Raw genomic sequence first — 18,602 nt, 5'->3', positions numbered from 1 at the left:
CTGAAAACACTGAATATTTCAAATTTCATATTTTCCCCCATTTAAATTATACATTTCAATCTGCATTAACTATAAGAGCTATTCTACTGAACGCAGTGTTGTAAAGTGTTTCCTTTTGTTTCTTTCTTTTTTTAAAAATAAATGTTAGGTATTCACTTTGTAAAATCTTATCTATATGTGACAACCTCACACTTCCCGCTCACTCTTTCACATACAGCAGACATACTGTGTGTCCCTAACCAGCTGTGATGGAGCGCTCCTCTTCCTGAGGGATTTATCTATAGCGCCGGATGTTTGGGAGCTTTCGAATCGTGAAAATCTTCCTCTTCCTCTCATGGTTCAACATGGGAAGGACTCAAGGTCAGGGAACGTACTCTTGCACAACCCTAAAAAGTATGTATTTATTTATGAAATAAGGACTTTTATTTTTATTATCCGTTATTTTGAGTGACTTGTAAAAAAGGTTTCATTCAAAGGTATTCTTTTCTTTTTTTTTAATCACATCATGCATATCAATGTCACAATCATATTTACTTATTTATGAAAGAAGGACTTTCATTTAATTGTATTTTTATTTTCTGATATCTATCTCTGTTTTATGAAATAAGGGCTTTTATTTTATTTTTTATTGTTGTTTATTTTAAATGACTCATAAACAAAGATTTCAGTCAGAGGTATTATTTTCTCTTTTTTTACCACATTGCATGCATATCAGTGGTACAATAGACTTCCTTCTGATTTGATTTGACATACATTTCCATTTTAAGTTGTTTAGCACAAGTAGGGCAAACATTCTTTTAAGTATTTATTCAACAAAAGTCTCAGTGTAAGAATTTCTGCTGTGGAAAGATGTAGGTCTTGATTTGGTAATTCCATAAACCCTTAATTTCTTCATTTTGACCGATTCATTTGTGGTGTTTCTTGAGTGTTTCAGGTCATTGTCTTGTTACTGCTTTGTCCACTTGTGGTTCAGCCTCAGCCTTTGGACAGATGGTCTCACATTCCCCTCAACTACTTTCTGGTTTTGTGTAATTCATGGTTGACTCAGTGACGACAGTCTGGCCAGACCCTGAGGCTCAACAGCAGCCCAAAACCATAATGCTTCCACCACCAAGCTTTACAGATGGTCCGAGGTGCTGCTGGCCAAAGGCAATCCTTGTTATTTGCCAAACATGTCAGGCTTTGGTGCCAGTCAGCTCTAACTTGGTCTCATCTGTCCACAACACACTGTTCCAACACTACTTAGATGTTGTTTGGCAAACATGCCTGATAAATCTGCAGTATAAATCCTGTAGCCTCATAGGTTTCCTGATCACTTCCAGCAAATGTTATTGATCCGCTCGTTTGGTGAAATCATTTGACCTGATAGATAGCCAGTGGTTTGAAATGTTCCCAAATAGACAATATTTAAATCAATCAGTAATAACAAATTGACAATGTTGAAAACGTTTAAAGATATATATATATATGTATATATATATATATATATAAAAGGACACAATAATTTGATCAAAAGTATGACAAAAATGTTACAAAGAGGTTTCAAATTTCTTTTGAACTTTGTTCATTAAATAACTGAAAAAAGCTTGCCACAAAAAATTGGATTATAAAAAGAAATATGTCTTGAGCATCAAATTTGCATATTAGAATGATGCCTGAAGGATCATGTAACACTAAAGTAAAAATTCAGCATTGCCATCACAGGAATAACATTTTAAAATATATTAAAACAGAAAACAGTTATTTTAAATTGTAATAATATTACATAATATTACAGTTTTTATTGAATTTTTTTATCAATTAATGCAGTCTGGTATGCATAAGAGACTTTTCAAAAACATTAAAACAATTTTAACTGTAGTGTATGTAATTTTCAGTATTGCGATTTGAACAATAAATAGTTTTAAAAATAAAGAAAAACTGCAAACTTTTTATATCTTAAACATACTTTTTCCACACCCCTGTAGCTTGTCCTTAAGTAAGCATGTTCCATCAGTTGGACAGAATATTCCGTGACCGGTAGTGAGGAAAAGTCAGGTGTTCCCTGCTTATCATATCCTGCTGTCAAGAAAATGACCAGATGAGAATCCACCCTGTGCTTGCGTTTCCTAGGACATACAGTACATGATGCAACAAACAGGAAGTCATCACTCATGCTGACCGCCCTGTTAATGCAGGACAAAAATCTGCTGAAAACATTATGTACGGTCTCCTTTGGGACTGCCAGTTTTTAAGATGATTACCAATATGTTTTTTCATTCTGTACATCAATCTGACCTGTCTTTCACATTTCTAGACACAGACAGGTTTGGAATGGGGAAATTAAGGGAATATTATTACTTGTATAATGTAATTTTGTTTTGTGAATTAACATTGTGAACTGCCATAATGAATAATTGCATGAAAATTGCACTGTTTAAAAGTCAAAATAATAATAATAATAATAATAATAATAAATATGTATAAAACAAAAAAATCACCAACCAAGAATCCAGAAGCTTTTTTTTTTTTTTGAAGTAAGTAAAAAGAGCAGAGTAAAAATAGTATTTTAATCTGGAATAAATTAAGTCAAGACGTAACAACAAGACTCAAACAGAAAACCCGAATACAAAGGACTTTTAAATGAGTTAGATCTTTATTAAGTTGAATAATGTCCACCTTTCTGAACAGTAGTGTCTCACATAGTCTGTCCACACTGGTGAAAACACAATGAGCAACAAGCACACATACACAGACTACTTCACAATACATTTGCAAACCAAATTGCACCCTTATACATGTACATACTTGGTCAAACGCACAAATGCACAACCCTACATCATGGCCAAAAAATAAAAAATACAAAATCTGATGTGCAAACATTATGAATCTGGATTTTTTCATTTGAGACTCACATCAAACTGTGCATGGAGCATTAATGAAAGTCTTTGAAGAATGCCAGTTTATTTTTATGAGCATGTAATGGTATTGTAGAATACGACATCTCTAGTGTCACAAATCTGATTGAGGCGGGTGTGTCTCAAGGCAGCGAGGCAGCTTATAGTTTTAATTGATTGACTAAACAGGCTTAGAGGTTTAGTTAGATATCAGTGGAGATATTTCACATAAGCAAATGGGCATCAAAGCAGATCACATTTAAAGGAACAGTATACCAAAAAGTAAAAATCCTGTCGTCCTTTAGTTGTGTCCAAATGAGTATTTTTTTTTCTTTAAAAAAAAGGGATAGTCCACCCAAAAATGTCACCTCACTCTCATGTCGCTCCATTTCTTTTTTCTGCCGAACACAGAAGAATATTTCTCAAGAACATTGATAACCAAACCATTTTGCTTCCCATTGATTTACATTGGATTTTTTGTCCATACAATGGAACCGAAACAGTTTAGTTACCAACATTCTTCAAAACATCTTCTTTTGTGTTCTGCAGAAAGTCATACAGGTTTGAAACAACATGAGGGTGAGTAAATGACAGAATTGTCATTTTTGGGTGAACTGTCAATGACACCAAACGTCAGTATGTCTTGTAACTGATCATGAGAAGCCAAATTACAATATGTACATACATGACAATTTTCAGCAAATAATCATTTAAATTTGAGCTTTTTCTTTCCACAATGCTATCACATGGCTTCAGAAGACTTGGATATAGTATATAAGTCATATCTAACTACTTTTATGGTAATTTCTTTATCTTGTATAGAAAAGAGCAGTGTGACTATTTTGCTAAAAATCTCCTTTTTTTATCAACCATTTGAAATGACATGAGGGTGAGTAAACAGTGACAGAAGTGTCATTTTTTGAGTAAACTACCCCTTTAACGATCATTTAGTTCAGTGCATGAAATTCTATCAATTCACGTTCAGATCCTAAAAATCTGCATGAGAAAATGCGATAGCTCTAGATAACTGCTTGGCAAGGGGTGGATATAGAGGTAAAGAGTTCATTAAATCATTAAATGCTGATATAATATGACTAAATACATATTTAGATCCAAAGCCACTGCTCTTTCAATGAGCATGTGAACACAGAAATGCTCAGAAAGAGCTCACATCACTTGAATAAAGCTGTTTTGCGGCATCATTCTTTTTAATTCTTTGGAAATCAGATGGGAATTATATAAACACTACTATTACCCTAGTTAGTTTAGACATGTTAGGCATTAACATTTACAGTAGACTACTGACAAGGATACTAGCTCTACGGGTCCATCAAGAACACTAAACACTGAATCTTCTGACGTGACGGCTATACAGTTTTAACAGTCTCTAGGTCAGGCTAGAAAGGACTCGCATTCATTAAAGATGCTGCCTTAACGAGAAGAGAATACAGTTACACCTACTTCTAAAAGGAATTTCGCTTTTCTTGCTAGATTTTAACAATAGAATACAACTGATACAAAGATTTAGAATAAAGATTCATGTTTTTCTGCATTAATTAATGTCTCGCCCCTCCTGAGACACAGATCAGTCTGATATACACTACTGTTTAAAAGTTTGGGGTCAGTGATATTATGATTTCTAAAGGATCACGTGACATGGAAGACGGCTGGTAACAGAAATAACGGCTTCTGAAAATTCAGATTTTCCATCACAGTAATAAATTACATTTCAAAATAGATTAAATTGGAAAATAGTTGTCTTGAATTGTAATATTATTTCACAATATTACTGTTTTCACTATAACTTTTGATCAAAATAAATGCAGTCTTAGCAACGTATTGACTCTACAATTTTGAACAGTAGTGTAAATTGAGTGTGAAAGTGAAATACATTTGTAAAGAATTTTAGCGTTTCCTAACCAGACACAATGCAACAAGTAATCATCTGAAAACAAAACAGCTATGCAACGTGACACAATGACAACCAATCAGAAAAGAGTTTATGTTTAATGTAATTACCTGAAGTAGATTTTTTAAACCAATGAGATTTCACTGTGGGAAAGGCTAGCAAGCAAATTGTCACAGAAACTGAAATCATGCGATCGACAAAATGTACTGCTTTACATTTAATATCTTTTATCGCAACATGTCTGGTTAGGACAGTGTTATAGTCATGATAGCCGAACAGATGAAATTGAAATGATGGCATAAAAATACGACTTAAAGTCTGAAAGCACACATAAAACATTTTTAAACACTGCAGACAGCACAATTTGTTCATGAAAAATAAAACTAAACTAAAAATTACAAACACAGGTCAAAAGAGTTGAGGTGGGTAATTTTCAAATCCATTCTTGCTAGTCGTCCAGCCATCAATAATTCAGCTGCAACCTAAATTCAAACTTTATGCTTTCCCCAAATTGATCCCAATTCCAAAACAATCTTACTCTGGAACCTTTCTTTTGGAGGGCGGCACAAGATGAGCGGGCAGTTCGCTTGGAAGCTCGTGACCTTCTAGTTTGACCTTGATCAGGTGATTGGCCAAGGCAAACTCCTCGTCATCGAGCATCCCATCGTTATCAATGTCAGCCAGTTTCCAGATCTTACCCAGCACAGTGTTTGGCAGCTTGGACTTCACCATCTCCTTCTTGGCATTGGCTCCAGTCACTTTTCCATTGACGGGTGAGAGAGTGTAGAAGATTTCATCATACATAGGTTTGTCACGTGCCACCACCCATTCGACTTCATCAATGCCCTCGCCGGCTCCCTCGCCATATCCGTGTCCGAACGGCCCATTCATGGTTCCCTCGAAGGCACCGCCCTTCACCACCTGGTTGGGGTGCTGCGTCTCCTCCTGGCGCACCAGAACCATAAGCTGGGCAATGTCGTGGGCCAGCATGTCATCCACGGTGTCCAATAGCTTCATTTTCAGAGGGTGAAACTTGTTCAGATCTTGTGCTTGAAGCTGATCCTATTCAGTGGGAAAGAAAGCAAGAAAAAACACTGTAGGATGTACCAAAAGATCCTGTCAACATCTGTTGATATTTCCAGGGTAAACCAGCTCCACTCCCTTCACATACTCTGTTCCAGACAGGCTGTGTCAGGCTGTTGATGCTTGATGCTTTGGCTTCTTTTGGAAATAGTTTCATTGGCGGAGAAGAAACATACAAACTAACTAGCCAAATTTTGTCTTAAACGCAAATTACTCAATATTCATTTGTTTATAGAACTGTTGTATAAAAGTAACAGTAATCTAAACAGCATTTTTACTCAAGTGTTTTTTTTTAACAATAGAAAAGCCACGTCATCAGGTTTGGAGAGGTCCACCCAAAGCTGAAATTTATATAGCTGTTTGTTGATGTAAAAAATGTGGGACAAATTATGCTGATTTTGAATGTGCACTCAAAGACCCTTTAGAAGTCCCAGTGAAGCATTCTTGAGTCAGCCTCAATCTTTGTTGGCTAAATTGACCTTACCTGCATTTTCTTAAGATTAGGGAAGTCTCCCGGGGAAATCTGGTGCTCCCTCTCAATGCGACTGTAGATCTCGCCCAAGCTGTTAATCAGCTCCTTCTTTTTGTTGTCCTTCCCAAAGACTGAGGGCATCTCTTTTTTCAAGGAGCTAATGATGTATGCATGGACCTGTGAGAGCACAAAAGCAAAGCTCCTTTTAAGTTTATAGAGCAAAAATCAGTACATCACAATTACAAAGAGCATGTCTGGGTTGTATTTATCACAAAAATAAAATAAAATAAACCTTTTGTATAAATAACCTTTGTGAGTCACTCAAAAGCTATAATAAATACAATTCCTTATTTCATAAATAAATACAATTCTATTGTGACATTTTCATAATTAACATTTTTATATAAAAAAACAGTCTGGAATACATGGTTTTGATTGGTCAATCTAGTTGGCATTCTGTAATTTTTGCATGTGAATTTTATATGTGAATGAGGTTAATTACAGTGAAAAAAGATCATAAAACAGGGTTAATTTTTTGGGATGTAATATGACCTGAACATGTTTTTCACAGGCTGCTTTAGATTCTATACTCTTATTGGTTTTCTAACCGACAACAAATTGAGACATTGAATATAAAAAGATGCAGATTTTGACCACTGTATGCAACCCAAATTTGTTATAACATTCATTATGAAACTGGATAGTAGCAAGAATACACAAGCTACTAAATAAATCGTCTGCTTGGCCCCCGGGCGGAAGGAAGGTGACTGCATAAATGATGACAGGAGGGGAAGCACATCTGTATGATCAGGGTGAGGGACAGGGAGAGAACTTAAATGTTCTTTTACAATGCATCCAGCTGGATCTGGAGATTTAAATTGAGTTTGACAAGTGACCAGCACTGACAGTCCCCAACACCTCCTCTTCCAGAGGGGGTCTCTATAGCCCATGTGTTTTGAGCAACATTTGTACTGATGGGGATAATAAAGGATTTCAGACATAAATGAAACGACATCAGAGTGTTTCAGTTTCCTTATAAATGACAGCTTTATGTTTGACTACCCATGTTATTGTTCTTTTATACAGTGGGTATAGAAAAGAATCACCCCCCTTTAAAATAATCACATTTTGTTGCTTTGCAGCCTGAAATGAAGACTGACACAGTTTTTGTTTTATCCAGCTGTACTGTATTTACTCAGTGCAACTTATAACATCCAAGCCCCTGTTACACTATTACCCCGTCCGCTGCCCCTGCATGACAACATATTTGAGTGAACTTCCTTTAGACGTGATATTTTATAATAAGTAATCAAAGTAAGGAAGACTGTAAGATCACTCAAGGTTATTTATAACCATGTCTTTATGAGGAATTACATTATGAGTCATGATCCCTCAGTATCTTTCAGCACATTTAACAATCCCCACTAATCATCTGACCTCTGAGTCAAAGTCAAGGGCTTTCTTTGCATTTTCTGGTCTAGTTTTTCAGATGTAGCTGATTACCTGCACAACCAGTATCTTGTATGACTTGCATGTTCAATATATGTATTGACATATATTCACATTTATTGTATATACAAAGAAAGGGACAGACAGACAGATATATGACTACTTGATAATGTTCTTTATACAGAACATACAGTATATATACAAAAACAGGCCTTAAATATAGCTGAATCAAGCTTGGTTTCAAAATTACTGTAGAGGCAAATATTATGTGAGAAAAAAAAATCAATGACCTTGAGTTAGTGTTAATTTCGTTAACGAAAACTATGACGAAAAATGTTCGTCAATGAGTTTTTTTCCCCTGACGAAAACGAGACGACGACGAGATGGTAATAAGGTCATTAAACGATAACTGAGACTAAATGAACATGCGATATCGTTGACGAAAAAAGACGAGACTAAAATGTAGCTAAAAAAACAAAAACTTTACCAAAACCTTTTTATTTTTGTTGAAAAAAGTGGAGCCAAAACATTTCAGACTGCTGTACAAGACTATTATGCGAGCGTTCATGTTTGCGGTTGCCAGATATCAGATCTCAAATCCCCCAATCAGAGCTTTTCTGTTAAATGGATATGTAGGCTACTCTGCCTGGCTTTTTGCTTTATGCAATCTGGCAACCATTCACACGCGCTCTCTCTGCGGAGGCGTCGTGATCTGAAAACACCAACATACAGTACTGTACAAGTAAGCTGGAGTTCAGCGATCTCCATTTGAGGTATTCTGCTTACATTAAAGTGTCATTCAGCCAGTCTGTGTTCTGTCAGGGATCTCGACTGTATTGTTTGCGATAGTGGTTTCTGACTTGTTAATTTGTTTTCGGATTTGTCGTTGTGTTTTCTGACTTGTTATAATGTTTTCTGAATTGTTGTTGTGCTTTCTGAATTGTTATTTTGTTTTTTAGACTTGCATTTGCGTTTGTAATTTGTTATTTTGTTTTCAGTATTGTGATTTGCTTTGTACTTCTCGGCCACCATAGGTTGCGGATTGTAATGTTTCTTACGCAACCTCTGTGCAGCAATAAGTATTTTTGCCATTGTTTTAAAAGAGAAACATTAATGCAATTTGGAATGATTGGAATTACTATTAGGAATTTCTCTGTTATAATATTTGAGAGTAGGTTTTTGTTACGCCAGTTTTCATAACGTAGACAGGGCGAGTGTATATCTGAAGTCTTTGGTGTTTATTTAGCCTCTAATTGATATCCTGTTATAAATCTGTACACTAACGTTAGATGAGGTCAAATAAACCATGCAAACGAGTCGATATTCTATTGATTTGTGTCTGTTGGTGAAAGAGCAACTTCTGATGAAATGTCCCAAATGACAACAATCATTGCAATTAAAATTGAGCAAAATAATATATATTTTTCATAATTTTAACCATTATACAGTAAGATGAAAATGTGTAATTTTCCACTGACTAAAACTAGACTAAAATTCTCAGACATTTAGTCGACTAAAACTTGACTAAGACTAAAACAGGACAAGTTGACTAAATATGATAAAAACTAAAAGTTACATTTGACACAGGACTAATACTAAGCCTAAATTAAAAATAGCTGACAAAATTAACACTACTCTGAGTTCAGTCTTGATAAAAAATGTAGGCAAACATCAGGGTCATTCACAGAGCCACATCAGCAGACTACAGTTTGGAAAATGGCCTCATTACTTGGGCAAAGTCTGCAAGACCAGACAGACAAAAGGCCTGTAAACACACAAAGTGCATGTCACTGCTATTACTTTTATACTAGAGCTATATGCTGTACCACATCAAAAACATGTTGGAACGACAACAGCATTCACACAGCATCTCAACTAAATAAATTAAGAAAAAGATACCTTTTATTCTGAATCACACACTAAATATTTTCCCTTGAAAATCAACATATAAATCCATAAGTGCTTGTTTTGCTTTTAACAAAATTTGCTAGCCAAACTTTGAGCAGTTTGTTAGTTGTTTCCTGGTCTGGTTTCAGGAGTGGTTTGGTTCAGAACTTTCCAAGACTTTGGAACTTAAAGGATTAGTTCACCCAAAAAGGAACATTCTGTCATTATTGTCTGATGTTCCAATGCTGTTATTTTTTCTGTGCAACACACTCTTTTCCATATACAAGAGGAGTTCGTAGTGCTGACTGCTTTTTTTATTTTCAAAGCCATGGTAACTATGAACTATTGTTTGAAAAAGAGCTGCATAAAGAGATTATTCAAATTTATTATTTTGTATTCTGAGGAAAGAATAACAGTGACTTGAAGAATAACAATGAAGAATAATGAAGAACAGTGAAGAATAACAATGACTTCATTTATTTATATGCTAATTCCAGAGTCTTAACTTATACTGTAGAAATAACCTTATTAACAGTCTAGGTGGGTCATTTTTTGGTAGGCTACATGTCAAATCTCAAAGGCTAACGTAATAGAATTTTACCTTAGCAAGACGAGCTCTTTTGATCAGATCGTTGAGCTTGCGAAGGGCGGCGTTACGGGGCAGTGACTGGATATCCTTGAACAGGTCTTTCTCTTCCGCCTCAAACAGTTTGCGATTGTCTGGAATCAGTAACGGATGCGACCAAAAAGAGCCGATGTAGACACGAATCACCTCAGGTGTGTTGACAATCTTCCCCAGCGACCACATGAGGGCGCCGTAGACGCGCATTAACTGCTGCGTCTCGATCTGGTCGGCCTTGTTGAGCACAACGCGGATCTTGTCCTCATGGTTCTTGAGGGCCTTGATGACCTCCGAGAACTCGTCTGAGATGTCGAGCTTATGGGCGTCGAACAGCAGAATGATGCGGTCCACGCGTTCGGCGAACCACTCCAACACTGCAGCGAAGTCATAGCCTGAAGGAGAGATTGGAAAAGAGATTGATATCCTGTCCAGTATTTACGGTTCACAAAGCTTTCGCACCGGATGGATGCTTGCACGAGGGCAGAGAGGCAGCCAGCCAATCAGTACGGGCAAAATGACCTTGTTAGACTTGGCGCTCAACAGTACTGAAGCTGCTGACTCTCTTCCAAGTATCATTAAAATGCTCGGGCCTGTTGTGGTTTTTATGATCTAATGTCTGCCAGTAAATGGCTTCTGCAGCTTAACTTCAGGGCAGTCGTGGCCTAACGGACAGAGAGTCGGACTTGTAACCCAAAGGTCACAGGTTCGAGTCTCAGGTCTGGCAGGGATTGTAGGTGGGGGGAGTGAATAACCAGCGCTCCCTTCCACCCTCAATACCACGACTGAGGTTAAACCCTTGAGCAAGGCACCGAACCCCCAACTGCTCCCCGTTGGGGTGTGTGTGTATACTTGGATGGATTAAATGCAGAGCACAAATTCTGAGTTCCGAAATTTTTCTTGGGCTTAGTGTATGCTGCATATACACATATAAATAAACATGAAGCATATTAAGCATACTAAACAGGGTGGCAAAGCATGCAGACAGTATATCAAAATAATAATATCTACATCAATATAAACAGTATTTTTTCCCATGATAATTTAAAATACTGTACTTAGAAGTATTTATAAGTGTATGAACATGCATATGGTGAATTTTGTATTAAATATAGAATTTTTTTTTCTATGTATGATGTATGCATGCAATGTCTGTATGATTCAGAATGGCTGTTTTTGAGTCTGGCTCTCATTTTAAAGGGATAGTTCACCCAAAAATGAAAATTCTGTCATTATTTACTCACCCTCATGTTGTTCCAAACCCGTAAGACCTCAACACAAATTAAGATATTTTTGATGGAATCTGAGAGCTCTCTGACCCTCCCATAGACAGCAAGGATCCTTACACGATCCTTACACGATCAAGGTCCAGAAATGTAGCAAGGAAGTAATCCATGTGACATCAGGGGTTCAACCGTAATTTTAGCTACGAGAATACTTTTTGTGCACAAAAGAAAAAAAGCTGTGTCAGCTGTGCCACGCGGATACGTCGTTTATGCTTTGATTTGAACGAAAACAACGTATCCGCGTGGCGCAGCTGACACAAAACAGCATACGCAATTTATTCAGTGGATACTCTCCAAAATGGCACTAGATCTCCTTGCTACGTTTCTGGACCTTGATCGTGTAAGGATCCCTGCTGTCTATGGGAGGGTCAGAGAGCTCTCAGATTCCATCAAAAATATCTTAATTTGTGTTCCGAAGACGAACGGAGGTCTTACGGGTTTGGAACAACATGAGGGTGAGTAATTAATGACATAATTTTCATTTTTGGGTGAACTATCCCTTTTAAAGAGCTGCAAACTCTTGTGAAGGAGCGTAAAACTAGCTTTTGCATTATCTGGGTGACTGCACATTCAACTCCCTAGCTGCTGAGATTTGGGAAGGGGTAGACTACTAACTCAGCCAAGAAAGCCAGAATCCTGCAAATGAAACCTAATGCTGTGGTCTAATTAATTTTGTAATGCATGTTATGATATCTCCAAATCTATTTGCGTTGCTGCTATGCAACAGAGTACAGAAAAAGGTTATGACAATGCAATACTGCTAAATGAATCAAAAGCCCTGCTGTTGTGTCCGAACCAGCCTCAACAGGAGACTTTTATTGTGCAGAATTTTTGCTTTTAGTGGGGACAGACAAAATACTATCCCATAGCAACCGGTTAGGACAACATGTGCTCGTGACAAGAAAATCATAACCTTGCTAGAGAAAACAAAGTTCACACTGACAGAAGAAAAACCTTGAAAAGATAAACTATCAGTACACACATATATTTTTTTTTTTGTCCCCTTGGTCCACCTCTACACTACATGCCTACATTTGCTCTGCTCAGTGATGTTATTGTTTACTAAAATTAAAATTATTACTATTATTTTTTTGCTAAATCAAATGAAGCATAAATAAATAAAATATAAACATTACATGAAAAAATGAGAAACGCTGGCAACTAACTGAAATAAAAATAAATTAAAGCTACATAGAAATAACTTAAAAAGCCAAAAAATGACAACACTGAAGCTTAAACTAAAATTAAAATGAAAACCTAAAATGTACAGAAAAGATAATTCAAAATATTCCGAAATACAATACCAGTATATCAATTGTAGTATTATTTATATACTATTAGTATTCATTATGATATTCATATTTTAATTAGATTTTTTTTGTACGTTTTAAGTTTTTGGCTCTACTTTTTCAACTAGTTTGGACACACCTGTTGGAAAAAATGGTTTATGAATAAACTTTTGTAATGTTGTAATTTTCCACCCTGGATAATTAAGTTGAAAGACATCTGAAAGGAGGAAAGGTAATGATTGATGATTCTGACCAGGCTCTGCTGTTGAGTCAAGCTGGTTTTTTTGTTTGTTCTGATGTACATCTTCTGTAACAACATCCAGATTATCAACAGTTACACCGTCAGTGCGCTTCCTTCATACCCAAGCATTTTTTGGCATGACCCTGACTGAAAAGGAGTACATTTCCAAAGCTGGCAGTTCTGCTGGGAGGAATTAGTCTGTTAATATTTCAAATCAGTGACATGGAATATGGCAGACATAGCCATTTCTTCCACAGGAAGATCCCATGCCTACAGGAATGGGGTGGACCATCCCTTCCGATTTTGCAGTTTCACATGGGGAAGCTTTATTGTCACCTGCAATAGTGTGGTTTGTCTTTTCAACAACTTATAGATCTCTATCCAGAATTGTCGTAACTTCAGACTGGGACTAGCCAACTCAATAAAGGTCTAAGAAAGATAACATCTACAGTAAAAGACACACGAGACAGTGTCATTGAGAGCAGGACAATAACAGCAGTGAAACTGGGCTCGGTATTACAGCTGTGATTATATTGTTGCAGAGGGACAGATCTGAGGGTTAATTTCAGGAGGCCCTGTGATTTCACAGCACGTCTGGTGTCGAGTGGTGCTGGAACTTCATTGGCATAATAAGCTGCAGGTGTTAAAAGTAGTTTGGCAGTATCTACAATACCTCCATATGGACATTTACGCAGGAAGCTATAACCAAAGCCATCTTCTGTAGCAACTGTTCATGGGGAGAGAAAAATACAAAGATGTCAAATTACAGTAACACAGGAAAAAATTATTAGAAATGTCTCAGATTCTTCCTTGAATGACAGAAGTGAAAGTTTATGTAGTTTATGGCACTAGAAAGCAAAACAGTCTGGTATGAACTGATGAAAAAACAAAAGGGAGATATGAATAAAAGAACATGAAAAAAAGGAAATGGTTTTGGTTGACGCTGTGCTGCGTTTGCACTCTGCAACATCCTGAAATGATGAAGATGCTAAAAAGGATGTTAATGAAAGAACATGCACAATCAAAACCATAATCATAAAATGAATCATTCTGATGGATTAAAAAATGATATCTTGCAATTAAGTTAGGATGTTGATTCAGTAACTGCTCTAAATAATTCAGTTTAGTGAATGATTTGCCAGACTGATTCAAACTGGTAACTCAACCTTTTTAATTTTTCACTAAAAAATCCTACTATTGGTCATGCTGTGTATTTAGATTCACAAAAAAGGAACTTGTAAGATTTAGCCTATCGTAGCTGTGCTGGATGTTACTGATTCACTGAAAAGAACCAGCTCATAAGAGTTATTTGTTTGTGAATCAGACTACACTGGTTGTGCTGAATGTTATCAATTCACTGAAGAAGAAAAAAAACAGCTCAGGAGAATCATCTATTTATGAATCATACTACACTGATTGTGCTGAATTTTACTGGTTCACTGAAAAGAATTGGCTCATAAGAGTAATTTGTGAATCAGACTACACTGGTCGCATTGTCAGTTTCGTCTTGCACACAATGCAAATTAATACTTATTTTCAGATCTTAAAATGTCTATTTACACCAACTCTGATATGACTAAATAACAAATACAAAATATTCACACCAAGATTAATGCAGAATTTTCATCGTTCAAAAATCAAGTCAATAGGCTTTAAAAATGCTCGTCAAAAGCACTAACAGTTACGACTTTTTCATTTCAGTGAAATATAGCTACAAGGTGTTTCAACATAATGTTGCAATCTGAGCCAAACCTTTTTCCAATTAAAAGCAAACAGCAGCAGGTATGTGGTTTTGAGCTTTATGTGGTTCAGAGCCGAGGCGTTATTTAACACAGCATGCTACTACAACAAAACTCTAATGCCATTAAATGAACCTTAACCACAAACAGCGATTTAAATGACCACTGCTTATAGTTTTGGTTGACGCTGTGCTGCGTTTGCACTCTGCAACATCCTGAAATGATGAAGATGCTAAAAAGGATGTTAATGAAAGAACATGCACAATCAAAACCATAATCATAAAATGAATCATTCTGATGGATTAAAAAATGATATCTTGCAATTAAGTTAGGATGTTGATTCAGTAACTGCTCTAAATAATTCAGTTTAGTGAATGATTTGCCAGACTGATTCAAACTGGTAACTCAACCTTTTTAATTTTTCACTAAAAAATCCTACTATTGGTCATGCTGTGTATTTAGATTCACAAAAAAGGAACTTGTAAGATTTAGCCTATCATAGTTGTGCTGGATGTTACTGATTCACTGAAAAGAACCAGCTCATAAGAGTTATTTGTTTGTGAATCAGACTACACTGGTTGTGCTGGATGTTATCAATTCACTGAAGAAGAAAAAAACAGCTCAGGAGAATCATCTATTTATGAATCATACTACACTGATTGTGCTGAATTTTACTGGTTCACTGAAAAGAATTGGCTCATAAGAGTAATTTGTGAATCAGACTACACTGGTCGCATTGTCAGTTTCGTCTTGCACACAATGCAAATTAATACTTATTTTCAGATCTTAAAATGTCTATTTACACCAACTCTGATATGACTAAATAACAAATACAAAATATTCACACCAAGATTAATGCAGAATTTTCATCGTTCAAAAATCAAGTCAATAGGCTTTAAAAATGCTCGTCAAAAGCACTAACAGTTACGACTTTTTCATTTCAGTGAAATATAGCTACAAGGTGTTTCAACATAATGTTGCAATCTGAGCCAAACCTTTTTCCAATTAAAAGCAAACAGCAGCAGGTATGTGGTTTTGAGCTTTATGTGGTTCAGAGCCGAGGCGTTATTTAACACAGCATGCTACTACAACAAAACTCTAATGCCATTAAATGAACCTTAACCACAAACAGCGATTTAAATGACCACTGCTTATAGTTACAAGCCTCCCTGCTTGTCTAGGGGTAAGTGAGGCTGTAACAAAAAAAAAGAAAGAAAAAAAAAGGGGTCTGACGGTCACAACAATCCCCTGATCCAGAAAAGCACCAAACGCAAACTTAAACAAATAGCTTTTTTATTAATAACAAAAGAATTATAAAGGAAGCAAATCTTCAAGAGAGGGCAAGGCCAACATAACAAACAAAACTCTCTAACTATCAACGAAAGCTTTAAATAACCTATACAAATGAAAATAAATAAAATAACAAGAGTCTTACCTTACTCCCTGACTAACATAAACATAGGCAAAATCTCAAGTTCAAAGAAAATGGCCTCTCCCTAACGCTTCCAAAAAGCAAACAAAAATATTTACACAAATTAAGAATCAAACAAAATAAACATCAATACGAGAAATACGCCCGTAGCGTCCACACACTCTGTCATAGTTTGCAATTGAGCAATCCATTCACAACGTTAAGAGATAAAGACCGCACTCGGTCGCACTGAGCTGAACAACCGAGAACATTTCTGGATCAGGGCAAAGAGTGAAGCGCGTTGCCGTCAGCGCTTCAGCTTTGTTTCTCTGCGGTCTTATACTTCTTGGGTTTCTGTGGCGTCCACTCAGTACTGATGGACGATGAGCATCAGCTGAACCCAATTAGCGGTCTGCGACAGGGAGGGAGAGAGAGAGACACATGCAACACGTAACATGCCCAATAGATGATATCACTCCCATAATCACACGTTTTACAAATACGTCCACAGGACGTAACAGGACGTAACATTATCTACAAACCTACACCGGAGCCACGATCATCTGTTGTACAGTCAGCTGAACATATAATACAACAGAACAACTCCAGTGATTGGATTTGGCAGACAGTATTTCCTGGAGGAAATAAGGTCTATTTCACAGCACCTGCCAGTGGTGAAGGTATAGGAGAGCTGGGAATGATAAAGCCACTCTTGGGAGCAGCACTGGAATGCGGTCAATAGAGCCTTACAGCTGCACGCTCAGAAACATGCTGCACTGCCAAACACTTGATAACGGAGTAGACCAGAGAGAAAGGGATGATGGGTCCTGCAGAATTACAGCGATGAAAAGTTGAATGATAAAGCTAATGGTCATTCTCTACTAATGACTCTCTATGCAGAGGTGTAACTAGGATCATATGGTCCCATATATATGATGTTGTGTTGATGTTTGTCAGACAAAGCAGTTTATAAGCAAATGCTTTCTGTGAGATGCTGTTCTTGTAACGGATGCATGAAAAAGTGCTGATGGGTGTCAGAACTGTGTAGATGTTATTAATGGAGTGATCTGGGTGGGGGAACCGTCTCTCAGTGTTGGTGATGATCTAAACACTACAGCTTCAGATCGGTCTAGTTACTGCAGTGATACTGTAGGTAATGCAGTTAAGCTCACCTAGCCAAATTATGATTATATATAAAATACAGTATTCAGCCTGGTAGATAATGCAGCTTATTTTAGTCAAGAATTATCCACTCCGTCCATCTGACAGGAAGAATCTATCTGACATTACCATTTAAAGGACTGGGTTCAGTAAGATTTTATTTTATTTTTTTAAAGAATCCGATACTTTTATTCAGCAAGGATGCATTAAAGTGTTCAAAAGTGACAGTAAAGACATTTATAATGTTACATAAATTTCTATTTTAAATAAATGCTGTTCATTTGAACCTTGTATTCATCAAAGAATCCTGAAAAAAGTATAATGTTTTCCCTAAAAATATTAGGCTGCGTTTTTTTAAAAATCAATAACAATAAGAAATGTTTCTTAATCTGCAAATTAGCATATTAGAATGATTTCTGAAGATCAAGTGACACTGAAGACTGGAGTGATGGCTGCTGAAAAATTCTGCTTTGTCATAACGGGAATAAATTATATTTTAAAATATAATAAAATAAATAGAAAAGTTATTTTAATTCATAATATTTCACAATATTACTGTATGTACTGTATTTATGATCAAATAAATGCAGCATTGGTGAGGATCAGAGACTAAAAACATTTAAAAAAAACTTTGAACGACAGTGTAAATGTTTCTGTACATGTACAATGGGGCCCAAAAGTCTAGAAGAAGTGAAAATGCTTGGATTTTGCACTTTAGATACATTATTCCATTACAAATTATATTACTAGCCTAAAAATATTTAGTAGGTAAAACTGGAAAAGTTCAGAATTATAATCCCTATTTTTTTTTTTAATTATTGTTGAATCTTATATTTTTGTCATTGTATTTTAAACATTTAAAAAAAATTTTTTTGCATCAAATAGTGATAATGAATGGTCTGTGGGTGTGCCGTCTGGGACCAAGTCTGAGTAGAAACAGCATCTAATTACAGAAAATGTATATTTTACTCAGAATTATTGCCCTCCTATTCGATTGCGCTCCGTCTGTTTAGCGTGCATGCGTGCAGCTGCGGTTGTTGCTCTCGCGTGCCTCGCCCACTCCAGACAGCAAAATGGATATGTTTGCATGGCTTTCTAACATTTACATTTGAAAAATATACCTGACATGTCAGTTATGCACTGAGGAAAACACAACGTCTCAAATGCATTAAACAGCACA

The 18,602-nt window shown here is 36.3% G+C and overlaps 1 protein-coding gene across 1 annotated transcript in view; it reads right to left on the bottom strand.

Moving 5' to 3' along the window:
* Nucleotides 1-3,439: 3,439 nt before the first annotated feature.
* Nucleotides 3,440-18,602, bottom strand: part of LOC107716590 (EH domain-containing protein 3-like) — a 33,664-nt gene continuing 18,501 nt past the window's right edge. The window contains exons 4-6 of the mRNA XM_016523085.1: nt 10,278-10,690; nt 6,353-6,517; nt 3,440-5,847 (exon numbers count right to left, since the gene is read on the bottom strand). Of these exons, the coding sequence (XP_016378571.1) occupies nt 5,320-5,847; nt 6,353-6,517; nt 10,278-10,690 (1,106 nt within the window). The 3' untranslated portion in view covers nt 3,440-5,319. The remainder of the gene's footprint in view (nt 5,848-6,352; nt 6,518-10,277; nt 10,691-18,602) is intronic.

The sequence above is a fragment of the Sinocyclocheilus rhinocerous genome, unplaced genomic scaffold, assembly GCF_001515625.1.
Source record: "Sinocyclocheilus rhinocerous isolate Xijiao unplaced genomic scaffold, SAMN03320098_v1.1 scaffold1874, whole genome shotgun sequence".
In the NCBI taxonomy this organism is placed as follows: Eukaryota; Metazoa; Chordata; class Actinopteri; order Cypriniformes; family Cyprinidae; genus Sinocyclocheilus; species Sinocyclocheilus rhinocerous.
Note: the sequence above shows the minus strand (reverse complement) of the source record. Positions and strands in the feature narration are given on the sequence as shown.